General features: G+C 39.7%; 1 protein-coding gene across 1 annotated transcript in view; it reads left to right on the forward strand.

Moving 5' to 3' along the window:
- Positions 1–9,566: 9,566 nt before the first annotated feature.
- Positions 9,567–18,600, forward strand: part of TDRD3 (tudor domain containing 3) — a 181,175-nt gene continuing 172,141 nt past the window's right edge. The window contains exon 1 of the mRNA XM_072135308.1: positions 9,567–9,797. Within this exon, the coding sequence (XP_071991409.1) occupies positions 9,754–9,797 (44 nt within the window). The 5' untranslated portion in view covers positions 9,567–9,753. The remainder of the gene's footprint in view (positions 9,798–18,600) is intronic.

The raw sequence follows: 18,600 nt of genomic DNA on the forward strand, positions 1-18,600 counted from the left end.
TGTATACGGGGGGCAGGGGCTGTATACTGGGAACAGGGGGCTGCAGGTTGTATACTGTGGACAGGGGGTGTAAGCTGTATACTGGAGTATTTACGGTAAATAAGAAAAAAAAATTACTTGCTACTATCATTACCTCTGATCTAACAAGGCTACGGTATGGACAGAGGTAAGCATAATTAATTATTTTTCGACAATAGAGACAATCCCTCAGCGGCCATTTTCGCTAGGATCGTTGCCTCTGTGAGGTCATTGAAAGGCGATCTGTTTCCATACAGCTGGCAGTCTCTATTAGACTCCCTGGCCCTATATTGTTCAGGATCTGTAATGGTCTGCCAGTGGCTGGTGCCATGATGGTGTAATTTTCGTCAAATTTTGCTGAAGGGGAAGAAACTAGACCAAGAGGAGGATTTGGGAGAGCCCCAATACATAACTGTACATACAGCACCAATAGATACTGTACATGATAGGGGGTGGGAATAAATTATGAGCCCACAAAGCCAGGAGCCTCACATCACCTAAGTGCCTCTGGCACATTAGCATAAAGAATATAACTTTATATTTATACATTAAGGACACTCCTAACAGTAATTAAAGGTGTTTTAGAAATCTAGGACAACGGCAGACACACAAGTTTTAGGCTTCTGCAATCAGTATATCTGATGGTAGATGTCCTTTAAGGACCTAGGACGTGAAAGTACATCTAGGTTGGCAGGTAATACCCACCCCTGGACTTACAATTTCATCCTGCACTGCTGTCACTGTGACAACTGTCAAGGGTGACAGCAGTGCCGGAGCTCAGTTGCATGAGACAGCCGGTCCCCCCAGGTAATAGCCGGGATTGAGGGGTACTGATCGTCACTATCGGCAAAAGACCCAAGGACGAGGACCCAGAGCTGCCTTCACAATTATATATCCTGTTTACAGCGCTGTAGAAAGGCTTGTTATGTGCCAAACAATTGTACTTCCTAGTGATGGCATTTCCATGCTGGTTACATGCCGGTTACTGGTAAGCTGTAAAGAAATTCCATATGTTATGAAATTGTAGAAAAAACTCATTTACACCATTTTCTTGTAGACACAGTTTACTCCAAATGACACCTCTACTTTATTACCATGGTGTGCACCACCAACATGAATTAGCAATTAAACTATGGAAAGAGCTAGACAACAAAGTGATAAGACTAAAATTGAACTATTATTTTTTTTTTAAATATACAGTGATTCACATACTAACAAATATAGTTACAACCCTGCCCAATTGTAGACAATAGACCCCTATTCCTTGTAATGTGTACTGTCCCTTTTATTAGTTGCATTATTAGTAGGATAATATCAGTGGAAAGTAAATTGTATCATTTAGAGCAGTGATATGACACAAATTATCTTCTTTAATTACGATACATCGCCACTTGGTAGACCGCCATAGACCCATCCTAGGATGATTGCCTTCTATGTTATGTGGCTTATATATCGCCACCTTACTGTAGGACTGCTATCTCTGTTTCTCACAAATTCTGTATGTGTGTCTTGTGTGGAATAACCATTGTCGACACCAATATTCATTGCACCATGTACTGGTTCATAAACACTGCTGTTATTCGCTACACAGTGTTACAATTCTGATAAGGCACACGAATCAACATGTTACATTAACCATGCATGTCTGTATAAAAATGCACACCAAAGCTCATTAGTGTGCATATGTATACATTCTCTAGCTATGGAAGACAGAGGAGCCTTCTACAAGCACACAGGACAGGACCGGGTAAGTAAATGTGTATGTGTATTTTAAAGAAATTAATAAAGGTTATATCGTAGTCTTTCCACTTTGCTGTCTAACCCTTTCCCTAATTTCATTGCTAATTCATATTGGTGTTGCACAACTTGGCAAGATAGCGAGAATACCAAAAATATTTTTATTATTAGAGATTGAGTGCCCAAAGTGAGACACATAAACCACTAGCTTTTCCCAAAGTGCCAACACAGCAATTTAGCCAGTAACAAACTTATTGCTACCAGAATCTTTGAGCTCCAATCCCACACCTTTTCACTCTTTGGACAGGACCAAGCAGCACAGGATGGGTCACTTTACAATAGCAGGGCACTACTTGGACTACCTGAGACTGCAGGAAGATGCCATGTCTGGCAAACTCTGTGCCTGGGAGACAGCCTGTGTGCCCACATAGATGCCTCCGAGTGCCATCTCTGGCACCAGTGCCATAGGTTCGTTACCACTGACCTAGCCCAATGTTTCTGATCTGCCATGTGTCAACATATGCGACTATAACTTTAGAACACTTTAACTTACCGAGGTGATTTTCAGATGTTTTTTTTGGGGACATGTTGTACTAAAACTTAGTGGTATACCTTGGTTGAAATGTTTTACATTTATTTATATAAATTTAGAAAAAAATTGTGATTTTCTGATTTCTGAATGTTATGTTCATCGTCTAACCTCCCAAATAGGGCGTACAAATCGATCAGCAATTTTATAGATTTTCAAGAAAATTTAACATTCAATTATTTTAAAGGCCTATGGATACTTATAGGTGTTTTATAGTTATGTTTATTAGAAACTCCCTACAAAGTGCCACATTTTTAAACTGTACCAGTCAAATTATTTAAAATAGCTATTGTTAAGCTTGTTAACACCTTAAGCATCGAACTTGAATTAAAACAAAATGGAGGTTCTATGTGGAATTTTGAAATTTTGACAATAAGATATTAACTAGCCATAAAATGTACATGTTCATGCAGAATAAAATGAGAAAACATATTTCAGATTTTGGTGTGCAGTTTCTGTTGTATTGTATGGGGATTTTCCCTTTTTTTATCATATGTGGGAGTTTTATAAGATATGGGACATTTAGGGGACTTTTATCAATTTTTAAAATTTCATTCTTTTATTTGTAAAAATTTTTAGCATTTTGTCTGTGAGCCCTCTTCAAACATCCTTAACGGCATTATGACATACATGTAATTTTGCTCTTTTATTATTCTACCTCCTTCCTAATCTGCTTTTCAATTTAAAGCCTCTGAATTTGTTCCTGATGGACTGACAGACTGCGCACCCTTCCTTCTTTTTGAGTCATAGCAGTCAATTCTCCAAATACCAGTTTAGAGAGGAATTCTAACTAAAAAAAACTTTGGTGAATAATAATAATTCCTTTATTTATATAGCACACAGAGTTTGCCAAATCACTCCCCGTCCCCATGGGGCTCACAATCTAATCTAGCAGTATGTTTTTGGAGTGTGGGAGAACCAAGCAAACACGCGGAGAACCTACAAACTCTTTGCAGATGTTGACTGACCCTGGGACTTGAACCCATATCCCCAGCGCTGCAAGGCTGTAGTGCTAACCACTAAGATCTATGTGTCAAGTTTCCTTTAAAGAATAGGTATGTTTTATAGTTTTTATGCCCCTTGCAAAATTAGTGCCAAGAGTCCTCAACATACCTCCCAACCATCCCGGATCCTAAGCTTTGTCACAATGTCCAAAGTTGCATACAATGAAAACCCGCTCCCGGCATCATCACTAAAGGAAATATACTGATAGGAATCTATTTCCTTAGTAGATCATGATGGTAGATTCCTTATAAATCTCTTTTCCTTAAACAGTTTTTTTTTATAAATTTCTAAAATTTACTCAATGGCTCACATTTGTCAAAAGCAGTGCAAACTTTACTATGTGTGGTTTGCCTGAAAAATGTGCAGAGGGTGCCAGATTCATGCATTGTAGCGTGCAATCTTCAAGATTCTAGCGTTTCCTGCACTGCCCCAATGTTGCCCCTTCAACATAGGGTGTGCAACATATTTCTGTCGGACACTGCATGATAAGTGTTGCGCATTGTCCGACTGTGCACCATAAAGCCCCTTTCATAGCAGAAATTTGTGTTGCATCGGGATGAGTCACATGCAAATGAGTCACATGCCACACATATGTAGCACTGACACTTCTTAAAGGGGTTTGTACATGACATTCCAATCAGCTAGTCATTTTTAACCCCTTACTTTGCAATTTTACTCAGTTTTATCGTTTTTTTAGCTCCTATCACTGATGATCTGTGATGATCAGTGTAAAATTCAAGAGTGTGGATGGGGACTCTCTAAGCAGACACTTAATGATTCCTCTAGTTCTGTGAGCTAACAATGTGGCTAGATTACCAGGGTACAAAGTTTATATACACTTTCATTAAGTTACTGAACATTGTAGTAAAATCTGACACATAGAAAGAGAGATGATGAGATTCATATTACACATGACTTTCTCCCCTCTGCTATCACAGCAACTACTGTCAGCTCTTCTATATACCTCCCTCTGCCCTGGATAAAGAACTTATCTGTCTGTAGCTTTACACACCTCACGCTGTGTTGCTTGCTGGAAGGATGTCAGTGTGTGGGTCAGTGTGTGAGAGATCGTCCTGGAATGCAAGGGAGGGGGGGGACCCTGCAGGGAGTAGAGGGAAAGAGAAGCTCCATTAAGCCTCAGACTGGCTGCCGACCCTAATGTCAGAAGATACAGGGTCAGAAACCAGGGGCAACTGTAATTTAATTGTATACACCAGGACTGATAGAAACAGGTTGCAATTATATTTGTGAAATGATGTATTTTTGTTAATAACATTGAATTAGAGAATGTGTTATTTTGTTATCCTGAGTATATTTAAAAAACTTGTCTTTGTTGGAATACCCCTTTAGTACATGTGAAAGCAGTTTGCACATAAAAGAACATGGCCCTAGGGCTTTAATAAATGTGGGCCAATGTTCTTAAACTTAATTTCATGTTTATGCCAATTACATTCAGAGGTTCCTTGGGGGTTGTAGTATAGCCTCTATGAGCTCCAATGCTAAGGCTACTCCACGCCTCCACTGCCCCTCCTGGGTGTTGATGCTGCAGAAGCTCCTGGTCCAATGCAGTCTTTACTCAGCACAGGGAGCCATGATGTCTGTGTGAGTCATGCTCCTGCATTCACAGACTGCATGGATTTGCTGAGGTAGCTCTTAAGAGGCTACTCAAGGAGTAGAGTAGCCTTAGCTCCGAAGCTCATAGAAGCTACTACACTCTCCAAGTGGCATACACATAAAATAAAGATTACACTTCAAAAAGTAATAAAAACTGTTTAGGGAAAAGGCATATTTGGGGAATCTATCATCAGGGTCTACTAAGTAAGTCTAAGTGCAGCAAAGCCTGGCAGATGCAAAGTGTGTCTGCTGGTTTCAGTGCTGCACACAGCATCAGTTGAGGAAGAAGCATGACTTCTGTACATAGGGGGCAGTGTTGTAGTAGTTATATTCTTATACATAGAGAGCAGTATTATAGGAGTTATATTTTTGTGCATAGGGGGCAGGATTACAGGAGTTATATTCTTGTGCATAGGGGCAGGATTATAGGAGTTATATTTTTATATTCTTGTACATAGGGGCAGTATTATAGTAGTTATATTCCTGTACATAGGGGGCAGTATTATAGTAGTTATATTCCTGTACATAGGGAGCAGTATTATAGTAGTTATATTCTTGTACATAGAGGACAGTATTATAGTAGTTATATTCCTGTACATAGGGGGCAGTATTATAGTAGTTATATTCCTGTACATAGGGGGCAGTATTATAGTAGTTATATTCCTGTACATAGGGGCAGTATTATAGTAGTTATATTCCTGTACATAGGGGGCAGTATTATAGTAGTTATATTCTTGTACATAGGGGCAGTATTATAGTTGTTATATTCTCGTACAGAGGGGGCAGTATTATAGTAGTTATATTCTTGTACATAGGGGAAGTATTATAGGAGTTATGTTCATGTACATAGGGGAAGTATTATAGTAGTTATATTCTTGTACATAGGGGGCAGTATTATAGTTGTTATATTCTTGTACATAGGGGCAGTATTATAGTAGTTATATTCTTGTACATAGGGGAAGTATTATAGGAGTTATGTTCATGTACATAGGGGAAGTATTATAGTAGTTATATTCTTGTACATAGGGGGCAGTATTATAGTTGTTATATTCTTGTACATAGGGGCAGTATTATAGTAGTTATATTCTTATACATAGGGGCAGTATTATAGTAGTTATATCCTTGTACATAGGGGGCAGTATTATAGTAGTTATATTCTTGTACATAGGGGCAGTATTATACTAGTTATATTCTTGTACATAGGGGGCAGTATTATAGTAGTTATATTCTTGTACATAGGGGGAAGTATTATAGTAGTTATATTCTTGTACATAGGGGGCAGCATTATAGTAGTTATATTCATGTACATAGGGGAAGTATTATAGTAGTTATATTCTTGTACATAGGGGGCAGTATTATAGTTGTTATATTCTTGCACATAGGGGCAGTATTATAGTAGTTATATTCTTATACATAGGGGCAGTATTATAGTAGTTATATCCTTGTACATAGGGGGCAGTATTATAGTAGTTATATTCTTGTACATAGGGGCAGTATTATACTAGTTATATTCTTGTACATAGGGGGCAGTATTATAGTAGTTATATTCTTGTACATAGGGGGAAGTATTATAGTAGTTATATTCTTGTACATAGGGGGCAGCATTATAGTAGTTATATTCACGTACATAGGGGGCAGTATCATAGTAGTTATATTCTTGTACATAGGGGGCAGTATTATAGGAGTTATATTCTTGTACATAGGGGGCAGTATTATAGGAGTTATATTCTTGTACATAGGGGGGCTGTATTACAATATATTTTACTTAGTGGCAGTAGTATTATAGTAGTTACATTCTTGTTTATTGGAGAAGGTATTGTAGTATGTTTCTAGTGTACATATATGGCAGTATTAAGTTGTGTGCTTTTAAAATAAAAGTGTTATTCCTTTACAAGTAGGCAGTATGAGTCTTTTTCTCTGCGCTGTACATGTTGATTTAGACCATCTATTAACAGTTTGTATGGAGTTTAGTAACTCCACCCACATCACAAGGCCATTTTTACAGTTTTTTCTAGGGCCACTTTAAATTCCCAGTCCGCCCCTGCCCTCTGCACTGCTCCGACAGAATTCACCACTATTTTTGGTGTACCCTTAACATGGGGAGTGCGACACATATCTGTTGGACTTTGCATGTTAAATGTGACACATGGTCCAACTGAGCATAAGAAGACCCATTCAAGTGCAGTATAGTGCTGCAGCGACACAAATGTGTCTCGGACACTTTTTAAAGAGAACCCGTCATGCAAAATAACCCCCCTAAACTAAATATATTTTCATAAACTGCCATTAGAGAGCATTGCCTCTATCCCTTCATTGTCCCTCTACATGCCTGTAAACCTAAGCAATGAGGTCCTAAAGCTGTATGCAAATGACCTGTGAAATGTCCAATGAAGCATTAGCATATTCAAGCTGTCCACTCTATTCATGAGTGGGAGGCACAGCCACACCCCCAGTGCATGACTGACAGCCTGTATAATGATGTGAGGCTGTATAATGATGTGCTTCCTGGTGCTGGTGGCCACACCCCCTGCAGCCTGTGTGTGCATGTGTGTGTATAGGAGAGATACAGCAGCTCCAGGCAGCCATGTTACAGCAGAACATGTCAGATTCATGTGTAGCTGATGTCTGTGTCTCTCACCTGTATATTAGGAGGATGCAGCCATGTCAGCAGTTATAGCACACACACACTAGCCATGCTTTACTATACATTACACACAGACATGAGCAGGGGGAGGAGAGGGGAGGGGTAACAGGGGTGACATCACTGCCTCTGACCATGTGATCAGCCTCATTTACATGATAAAAAATAGATGATTTTACACTGAATAATGTATGAAATGACTAGATAAAGGCTGGGATGGGATCCTTGTGAGCTGCTCCAACAGGTAGAGGTGACAGGACTAGTGACACAGACCTGATGACAGGTGTCCTTTAAATACATGTGCAAGCAGTTTGCACTGAAAAGAATGTGCAAAGTCATTCAGAAAACTGGAGCAGGGGCTTTAATAAATCTGAGCCACTGTGTTTGAATTGTACTTAGGCCGCGGTCACACGTACCACTAGGCGTCCGTCATAAAGCGGCGCTAGCGCACAGGGGGAGGTCCTCGGCTCGAACGCACATGTGTTTCTCTGGAAACGCATGTGCGTTCGGGCTGAGGACCTCCCCCTGTGCGCTAGCGCCGCTTTATGACGGACGCCTAGCGGTACGTGTGACCACGGCCTTAGAAATGCAATTCAAGTGTAGACCAAAGCTTTTATTGGAATAAGCACCACACGTCTTGCTGGTAAACAATGCAAAACATGTGCAGTTTAGAATTTAGCTCTAAATGTGTATACAATCAGAAGAAACTCCGTCCCGCTTTAAATGTATTTTTTAAACAGAATTCAAATGCAGGATGTCAACCTGTCCCAAGGCTACTAAGTGCAACTCCATCAAACACCTTTTTATTCAATAAACCCATAAATTACCCCTCCATCCATTTAAAAATTTTATTTTTTATTTAGTTTGTTTATATTTCATAGAACAGAACACTTTCTCTGACTTTATTAATTCAACTTAAAAACTTTACTTTGTGTATAATTGGTAGCCAGCGAGAAAATATTCTCTCCTTCCAATAACAGTGGAATTACCTGCCGCATTGTTGATTTTACCCATGAATAAAATATAATAAGCTAATTAAAAGGTTTCTTGACTCTGAATAAATTTTGCCAAATTAAATCCATTTCACAGAGAAAGAAAAAAAGCTCAGAATTTTGTCACAAAGATTAACATTCCCATCTTCAGCGTCTAGTTTGGAGACAGATCATTGATTTTCGGATGACAATTCCTAACAACCATCACAGTGTGGGTATATAATCTAAGCTGTAATATCCTCTACAGGCGATCTCTGACTTAAGGACACCTGACTTACAGATGGCCCCTACTTGAAGACAAAACTCTCTGCCCACAGTGTCCTCTAGTGAAGCTCTCTGGATGTTTTACTTTAGCCCCAGGCTGCGCTGATCATCTGTAAGGTCCCTGTAATAAACTTTTACTGATGATCCTTGTTCCCATGACAGCACAAAATTTTGAAAATCCAATTGTCACTGGGACAAAAAAATAAATCTGTCTGGAGCTTCAATTATAAAATATACAATTCCGACTTACATACAAATTCAACTTAAGTACAAACCTAAGGATATATATATATATATATATATATATATATATATATATATATATATATATATATATATATGATGGAATAGAGCATAGATGTCTTTTTATGCAGTAATAGTATTATTTGTACACAATACATGCTCTGCCTAGAGTGTATTTATACTCTCTAACATGATCCATAGGTGCTTTGCTATAGGAATCAAGGCTGCTAACAACTTTGAGGAGAAAATCTAGAGGTAACATAGCTATACGTGGATACAATGACCGCCATGTAGAAATATAAAGAATACCTCCCGCTCAGATAACCTATAACACTACTGGCAGGTAACAGACATGTGCCCTTAAAAGCCATGGCGTCTCTGGCTTCATGTAACCTTCGTGTCGCTTGATGTGACGTCACGGTCTCGGCGCTGCTTGGCTGATGGCTCTGGGGTCATACGCCGCCTATTGGCTGACTGCTCACTGTCAAGCTTTGTTGTAGCTTTCGTCATAAACCTGCGCGGTGCGCGGCCAGATGAGGTGTCACTGTCCCCGTACTTGTTAGAATTAATGAAAAGAGTTATTGTCAGAATTGCTGAGGGTCGCAGTGTGTCCGCGGAGACGTGCCTGGCTGTGCTCTCCCCCCCGGAAGATGGCAGAAGTGAGCAGTGCGTCCCTGTGCCAGGAGGAAGGCTGGTAAGCTGCGGCCGGGTATTTATACACACAGCACGGCAGCCTGTGGGAGCTCAGCATGCAGCAGCTGGGGTCTGTTACCTGCTCTGTCATGGCGGGGAAGCTGGACAGTAAAAGTTCTCTTCAGGAATCCGTGTGGAGCCCTCCTTGTCCACATCTCAATGTCCTCCCACCCTAGGCTTGTGTCCACTGGTTATATGGGGGCTCTGTGCAGTCACAGTGGTGTCACATAATAAGCAGTACTCTCCATATATCCCCTCATGTGTGGGGTTACGCTTTCTGTCAGCTCTGATGTGTTCTTTAAAGGAGTTGTCCAGAGTATATCCCTTTAATGGCGAGTACAGGGGATTATTGTAGACATTAGCACTCAGCTTTCCCCAGGCTACATGTTTTGGTCACATGACAGTCGGGGTCACATCATAGGCAGTTCCCATCTGTGTTCACGTTACCATTTTGTAGTTTTAAACCGTTTAAAACTGAAACGCATCAGGTTTTTTTATTTCAATGGACTTGCAATGGTGTCCAATACTACATGTTTTTACATTTTCTGTTATTTGAGCGGATAATAGAAATAATGAATAGCTATAAAGTAATGAAAGACAGAAACTGACACTAATGGAAAGCAAGGTATCCAATTTATTAAAAATAAACATATTTCTCTATTCATGTATCCATACAGACGTTTATCTCATTGCCATAGTTTTTACTTTTAGTACCCAATATGCTAATTAGGATCTGTACAGTCATGATGCCTGTACTGGAGCTATGCAACGCCCATCTGACAGTATGGAGATGAAACTATTAACACAGATTAATCAGGAAAGATGTGAGCTACAGAGAAAAATGTCAAATGTCCCGGAAGCAGTGATCAGTGTGATTGAATGCTTGGTATGGGAGCGCTATACCATAGACCATTGGAGGCAAACCCATGGCACAGGTTCCAGATAGAGACACTCGGAGCCATCTCTGTAAGTCAGGGCATACTCCTGCAGCCCTAGGTAGTCTAGGATGTGATTTGTTTAGCGCTATTTTAATACAACACTTTGTGAGAGGAGTAGCATGGAGGTGCGGACAGGGCTGGATCGTCATTGGAGCTCCTTCCTGGTGATTCTTCCTGTTCAAGAGTAACCTGAAGGGAATTTAATCAAATATGTTTCCCTTTCTTTCAACGTTATTGGCGTCCTCAACATGCTAATACGATTGAAAGCTGTGGCAGAACAGGGAGCAAACGTTGCTCATTAAATTGTGAGGGTTTTTTGCTAGAGTGTTTTACTTCGTGGGTGAGTTTATAATGTAAGTGAACTGGGGGGGGGGGGGTTAAAAGTAATTTTATAACAATATATAGCAAAGGAAGTAAGAATAGGATGGATATAACACAGATCTGTATTGCGTGTGGTCATTTTATATGCATGCTAATGGTCATAGGTTCCCTTTTATTGTAAATATGAAATGGGTCCTCTGCTGTATGTCTCCCATATACTACCCATAAAACCATCAATGTATGTGCTACTTTAAAGCTTCAGCATTATTGTTCTCCATACATTTGCAGTGTGGACTGAACAGAGGCTCCTATACTGTGCTTGTCACGTAGCAACATAAGTTTCCAAAAGACTCAAGTTGCCAACCCGTTGCCCCGTGTAAATGGGGATGTGTCGCCCAACAATTAATGAAATTGCGTGTAAATGGAATTTCTTGAATGCCATTTAAACCATTGATCTGAACTCCTGTCAGTCCCTTCTAGGATTTTCTAAGCACATTGCTACCTACTTTGGACTTGATCTCAGAACTAAGTTTATTTTTACACAAGGGTAGGTCCCTATCGGTGTAGGAGCTGTAATAGAAGCCATCATGAGAGTAACGTAAGGGCTGATACACAGTGGTGATTTATTTAGATTTGATCTGCATGAGAAAATTAAAGGGGCTTTCCAGGAATAAGCATATTTCATATTCCACTGGGTCATTAAAATATGAAGCTAATATGTGATCAGTTGTTATTTTGCTCCCTTTAGCAGAAAAATGTTGTGGACCTACACTATAATGGAGAATTAAAATGCTACTGCCCCCTTTATCAGGCCATTGGGGAGATTTATCGAAAGTGTCTGAGAGAAGAACTGTTCTAGTTGCCCATGGAAACCAATAAGGACATTTTCCCACAGCTGTTTATGAAATTAAAGCTGAGCTCTAATTGGTTTCCATGGGCAACTAGAACACTTTTACCTCACGTTGAGTTTATCCCTGGAGAAGACACAGGACAGAATATGGTCTCTGGTCACATGTCCACATCACATGTGGTGCACCTACCTAGGCAGATCGTGTAACACTGTGTTAGGCTGTAGTCGGATTGTTGCAATGCATTCAGTGTTGTGGCGAGACCCATGACAGTGAGGCAATAAGCAGTGATTAATGATTTTGTGATTAATGATATTAAGTTTTGTTGTATTCATTTAGTTATAGCATCATGGGTTCACATTCCTGGAATACACCTTTAATGAAACTGCAAACTGTTTTTTTTTTTTTTTTTAATTTTTAGAAATAATACTTATTATGCCGCAGTAAAGTCATGTTGTCCTACTATGGGCCAGTTGGGTTACTGTGGTTTCCACATCCCCTTGTTGTCCGGTTGACATAACTAGGACATGCACTGTAGCTGCTGATCCCCAGAAACTCATTTGATCATTATTGCATGGAAAATAGCATATTTAGGTTGACTCCAATCAAGTAATTCCTCTATACACATAAGACGAAAATACACTGGATGCAGAGCAGGGAGCGCCTCATTAAGAGTAGAAATGTAGCTGTTGGTGCTGAGCTCCAGAGTCCTTCTGGTTGAGATTCATTGGGTTAAGTTATTGCTGGCTCCATTAGTTTGATGGCTTCCTATAAGAGGTCAATTATCCCTGTTGTATCAACCACAGGTTTTGTCATATTGATTGTGTGGGTTTTGCTTTTAATTATTTGCAATCATGTGAAAATATGTATCATCACAGGCATGGTAGCTTTTCTACGTACTCTATATCCATATTTTGCCTTTTTATGGAGCTGAACCACAATTTTAATCTGTTTTCCAGAAATCATATTTGTGTCCATACAGCTGTACTTTTTGATACACTTCTTCTCACTAGTGGTGTCGCTTTTTTGCTGGTGACAGGTTTCAGTAGCCTATACTATGCTGATTTTAAAAATGCCTTTGTCAGCATTCTGAATAATTTTGATGCACTTTAAACAGAACCTGTCATTTTTACAAATTCAGCTAGAAACAGGTTCCCCTAGAGCCTTAATAACTAACTTGTACCCTGATTATTAGCTAAGTAATTGTTTCTTTTACATCCCCATAAATCAACTTTAAATTATATTCCCTTTCATCAGAGGGGTCGTGGCCTACTCAGCCAGCCCCTCCCATCTGCATAGGTCTTTTACCCGGTTACCAGTGCAATTTCTACTCCATGTATGTATCTGATCACATGGCAGTGGCATGGCATGATCATCACATGGCTCTATGGACTTGTATTCCTCTCCGTCCTCCATGGAGGATGATGTGATTTCATGTGATCAGATACATGGGACTATGCAAATATCATCATGTAGCAGAGCTCAAAGTTCCACATAGCAGTCTCTCCTAGCAGAGACCTGTCAATAAGGAACAATGAGGCAGGCAATGCAAGTAAAATTTAACATGCAGGACTCTCTTAGAGTGACTCGCCTCAGGAGAGTTTCATATTTGTTTACAAACTCAGTTTTGTAACATTGCAGCCATGGAAAGGAGCTATTTAGAGATAAAGGCATCATAGCTTTTAATAAAGTATTTATTTTGGGTGGGTTCATTTGCATGGCAGGTTCTCTTTAAAGGATGGTATTGTAACTGCACTGTCAGAGCCGAAATAGGCAGTCATATGATTCCCTGAAGTGCTAAAAGCTGCTTCAGCCCAATGATGACACAGGCAAATGTTCCTTTCCTCTCTTCAGTCAACGTTCGACTGAAAGACTTTATGGTACTATGGGATAATTGAGTAACTATTCAGACGAAATAGCCAGGATCTGTGCAGCCACGTGATGTGCTGTATTTGTACTAGTCAAGAATATGTTCAAAGTGCTTTGAACGCTACTTTAGGACCCTCATTTGCAGTGTAGCCAAAATTGATGTGCACATCTTTATTTTCTATTATTTTATGATGGGCACCAAAAAGCTTACAGATCTCTTTATGATCATTGCACCAAACAAATATTTTATTGCTGTAGGAACAGCTCAGGCATGCAGCAGTATGTAGTAAAGGTCTATGATAACTTGGAGGGTATCAGTCCCAGGGTAGAGTCCTCTTTAGCAAGATAGTTTCAGTAGTACAGCCATGAAGTACATGAACCATATATACACATAGGTAAAGGGGTTGTCCATTTTCAGCAAACAAAATTTTACTGTATTTGTAATGCAAAGTGATAGACTTTTCCAATTCTCCTTATGTATTAATCCCTTATGCTTTCAATAATTTATTCCTTTATTTATGTAGCGCAATCTAATCAACCTACCAGTAGGTGTTTTTGGAGTGTGGGAGAAAACTGGAGGACCCGGGGAAAACCCATGCAAACACGGAGAGAACATAGAAACTCTTTACAGATGTTCTAGATCTCTACTTATAAGGGGCACCTGAGTGACATCACATGACCAGGGACAGAATTCTATTCACAGGACGTAAACAATGAAGCTTCCTATAGAGACACCGCAAGCAGAAATCTAGAAAACCACATGGAATTGATACAGAAAGTATATTGGAAAATTGATTTAGTTTACATTATGAAAATGTATACAATTATTTGCAGAAGGTGGACAACCCCTTCAAAAATGATAGAGGCCACTGCGCAGAGTCCTTTATTTCTGCCTAGAAACCAATAGCACAAAAGGGAAGTGGAAAGCCCATCCCAGGTGTGAACACAAAGTTTTGTCATTTTGCAGCAACAAGCACAGTTCTTTCATATATTTTAAAATTATGATAAAACTCTTGTAGCAAATTTGTCAGTTTTTAAGGCGTGCTGTACCAGTCTTTATGCAGGCCTTCATGTTTGGTGTGCGCTCCATTCACCATCTTTCTATATGCTTTTGCTGCTATTAATCCTGTGCTCTTATTCTTCAGATGTCTTGACAGTTCATTTTGCCTTCCTTGTCCTTTTGATTTTGCTATCACACTTTCCACCTGTTCTCTCTATCAGTCTTGAGTCGCTCCACATTTTCCACATGTGGCCTTATTTTAAACATGTCGAGCACAATTGTTTGCTAGGGAAAAAAAAAAAAAATCTGACTTGTAAAGATTTTGAAAAAGCGAGTGTGAAAAGTCTATGCATGTCCCCGGCAATTGTTTACTGGATCCGGGATGCTCTCATGGGCTATTGTGTGACGAGCCTGCAAAATAAACTTGAAAATAACATTTTAACACTCCATAAAATACATGGCTTTGAGGAGAGCAAATGCTGCAGAGAGCAATTGGAAGAGCGGGAATGGAAATAATTGTCAATGTCACAGAGACCTGGTTTGCATAGCTGTTAACAGCACAGAACAGCAAGACTTTCAGGGACCATTCAATTATCAATTCCCTCTTTTAAGATTCGCATCACTTTCTGCGCTCGTGTTAAGCATTTGAACAAATGTTCATGCGGTGTGAATAAAACAGCAGGGCCGTCTCTATTTGAAGGCATCACTGCTCTAATCCTTGTGGAGAGCGACACTGGGACGGAGAATGCCTCCTCTCCTGGTGTTATCAATGAGCCTCTAACACAGACCTTTATACTCTCTGCTTTTGAGCTGTAAGAAAAGGAAGCATTAATTCAGGGACAGTCAGGGGTACTATATATTTTGTTTCTGGTTAATGGAAATTCTCTAGAATTAACGAAGATCTTTTTTTTTTTTTTTTTCTTCCTCTGGCAGGTTTATTATTATTATATGTTCTAGACTCTTATGGATGAAACTTTGTGAAAGGAAATCAAGCACATGGATTTGGTGGTTTTAACCCAAGCATATTTGCACGCAGGTGTGTGCCCCTTGTTACAGGATCCTTTTTTCATTTTAACTTTTAATTGCTTATTTGTTGTGAAAAAGGATGCCTGCCTCCTTCCTCCCTTTGCCAGAGTGCGAGTGACAACTGACGCAGCAATTAGGGGCTTATGTGATTTGCATATTTTTAAAAGCCTTTTTTCGCTAAAAATAAGCTATTAACAGCTAAATGACAGGGGCATATACCAGCATGTGTTAGTATGCTTGGGTTAAAACCGTGCGGTTGATTTCCTTTAAAGTGGCGGTCTACCAAGGAATATTATTTATATGCTCAAATGCCCTTATAGGCTAGAGTATGTAGGGCAAACTTAATCTAGAGCCATAAAAACTCGACTTAACAAACACACGTCAGTGATTAGACAGTAACTTAATAAGGGTGCAGTCACGTCTAACGCATGCATTTAATAACGCATTGCAACAGTTGAAGAGCGATTTGCCTAATTAAACAGCTGTTAACCTTGCATTTACAAAACGCAAATAATAATGCATACTCAAACGTTAACATTGTGTTAAAAAAACGCATGCGTTAACACATGCATAAACATTGCGTTTTGTAAACGCAAATGTTAACAAATGTTTAATTGGGCAAATCTCTCTTGAGCTGTTGCAATGTGTTTTTGCTGTAGACATGACGTGTCACTGCACCTTAATGAGGAAGAAATAAGACAAAGCAGTGAAAGGGTTAAACGAGAGATGGGTGTAGATTCAATCACAGAGCAAGTGACATACGTTGGGTAGTATTGGAGTGTGTTCAAAATGATAATATGTCAGCTTGCAAAAAGAAATTGCTCCTATGTGAAGTGTTTCGGATTATGAAATTGGATTCCTTGTTTCCCTTGAGGACTTAATGAACAATGTAACTACAACTTATTTTTGTAAGTGTTTATAATCGTGCCACTGTATTACAGTGCTATTTCCACGAAGAGAAGTTTCTTATATGTACAAAATAACACATTCTCTAATTGACTGTTATTAACAATAATGCAGCATTTCACAGATATAAGTCCTGGTATATACAATTTCAGTTGCCCCGAGACATGACCCTGTAACTTCTGACTTGGGGTCAGACGCTATCTTGGATTTCTGTGTGAGATCGTGCAGATGAGATTTCTGTCTGTCTCCGCTCTGAACCTGTAGCTACACCCCCTGCATGGAGCTCAGAGACACTCACTGATTACTTCCTGCCAGGAGATCGTGAGCAGAGAGAGAAGCTGCAAACTACAAGCCGCAAGGAAATACGTGATCTGGAGGAAGGGGGAGACAGGTATATATATGTGAGATGTAGCAGAGCTAACAGTGTAACAGTCTGTCAGCCTCTGTCTGTATAATCTCATACCTCCCATCTGTCTCATCTCTTTCTATGTGTCAGATGACAGGGTATATTCACCTTGTACTCTGATAATGTAACCACATTGTCACCCCACAGAACTAGATGGGTCATAATGTGCCTGCTTAGTGAGGCCCCGCCCACACTCTGCGATTTTTGTACAGAGCAGCCGAAGGAGAGAGAGGAGCTAAAAATGCATCGGCACCATACTGTGATGATGTAGGGATCAGGACAGCATGATTTTTGCGTAATACAGAATTTCCCAGAATATAGGACACCACTGTGTCCTGTATAATAGGTTGGTGATGCCTAGAGAGTGTAAATCTTCAAGACAAGTTTCCTTTAATGACACTGAATCTAAAATGCTTCCGTTGCTCAGTTTACTTATTTTACTATACAAGTGTGAATTGTAGATTTAACCTACCTACTTCAGGTGTTTTACTTGAACATTAAAAAAAGTTGAGAGCAAATTCCTTATGGAAATATTCTAGTGTAAACAGATCACTATTCTTGTAACCAATCCGGATCAGTATAAGTTTCTGCAATTATTATTAAAAGGGCATTGAATTTTTTTTTTTTAAACTACAAAAAGCAGGAGAACTAAAGCCAGAGAAATAAACCTTAATCTCTAATTAGTGGCACAGACAACAATGACACAGAGTCTTGCAGATTAATTAAAAACCGCTTGGTCAATTTTCTTTAATTTGTATTATTACCTGCATCAATCACGCGGCTCATTAGTGCAACATTATGCACTTAGCTGCCCCTGGGCAAAACACTTTAGGACATTATATTATCATTCACAAAGGTTTAATAACATGATTCCGTGTCTTATGGACCATTTAATGGCTTGGATGGATTGTGTATATGTGATATCATTCATGGCTGTGGAAGTGGTACCCATGCTGGATAGCGGAGATAAAGCAATATAAGCCATACTTGATAGAATGATGGAAACAAAGTATTGATATTTACCATACAGTATATCTCTTTTATCTGGTATTGATAACCTTCTTCCTCATACAGTATTTGTAATGATTCTGTACACACTTTTACCCTATTTCTTTCTATTACTTGAGCTTCACCTAAGGTTCTGTGCACATGCTGCATTTTGAAATGTGTTTCAAACACAGCGGGGCACATTAACTTACCCGTCCCATTGACGCCGCCTATCCAGAATGTGACGAGGATTCGGTTCTGCCGCATTTCACCAAGATCGTGCGTTCAATTTCCTGCATGTGTTTCTTCCCCCGCTGAGGTCCGCCGGAGTTCACCTTCAGAAGAATGCATGCGGTGCATGTAAGTGCTGATCTTGCGACACAATTTGCTTTTTAAATTCCACTGTTTGTCCGAATCAGTCGGGTTGTCCGACGTCCACGCCCCCGATTTGTGTCGCATGCAAGCTGGCGCCAATACGCCACAATACGATCGTGTGTGCTAAA

This window comes from Engystomops pustulosus, chromosome 2 (assembly GCF_040894005.1).
Source record: "Engystomops pustulosus chromosome 2, aEngPut4.maternal, whole genome shotgun sequence".
In the NCBI taxonomy this organism is placed as follows: domain Eukaryota; kingdom Metazoa; phylum Chordata; class Amphibia; order Anura; family Leptodactylidae; genus Engystomops; species Engystomops pustulosus.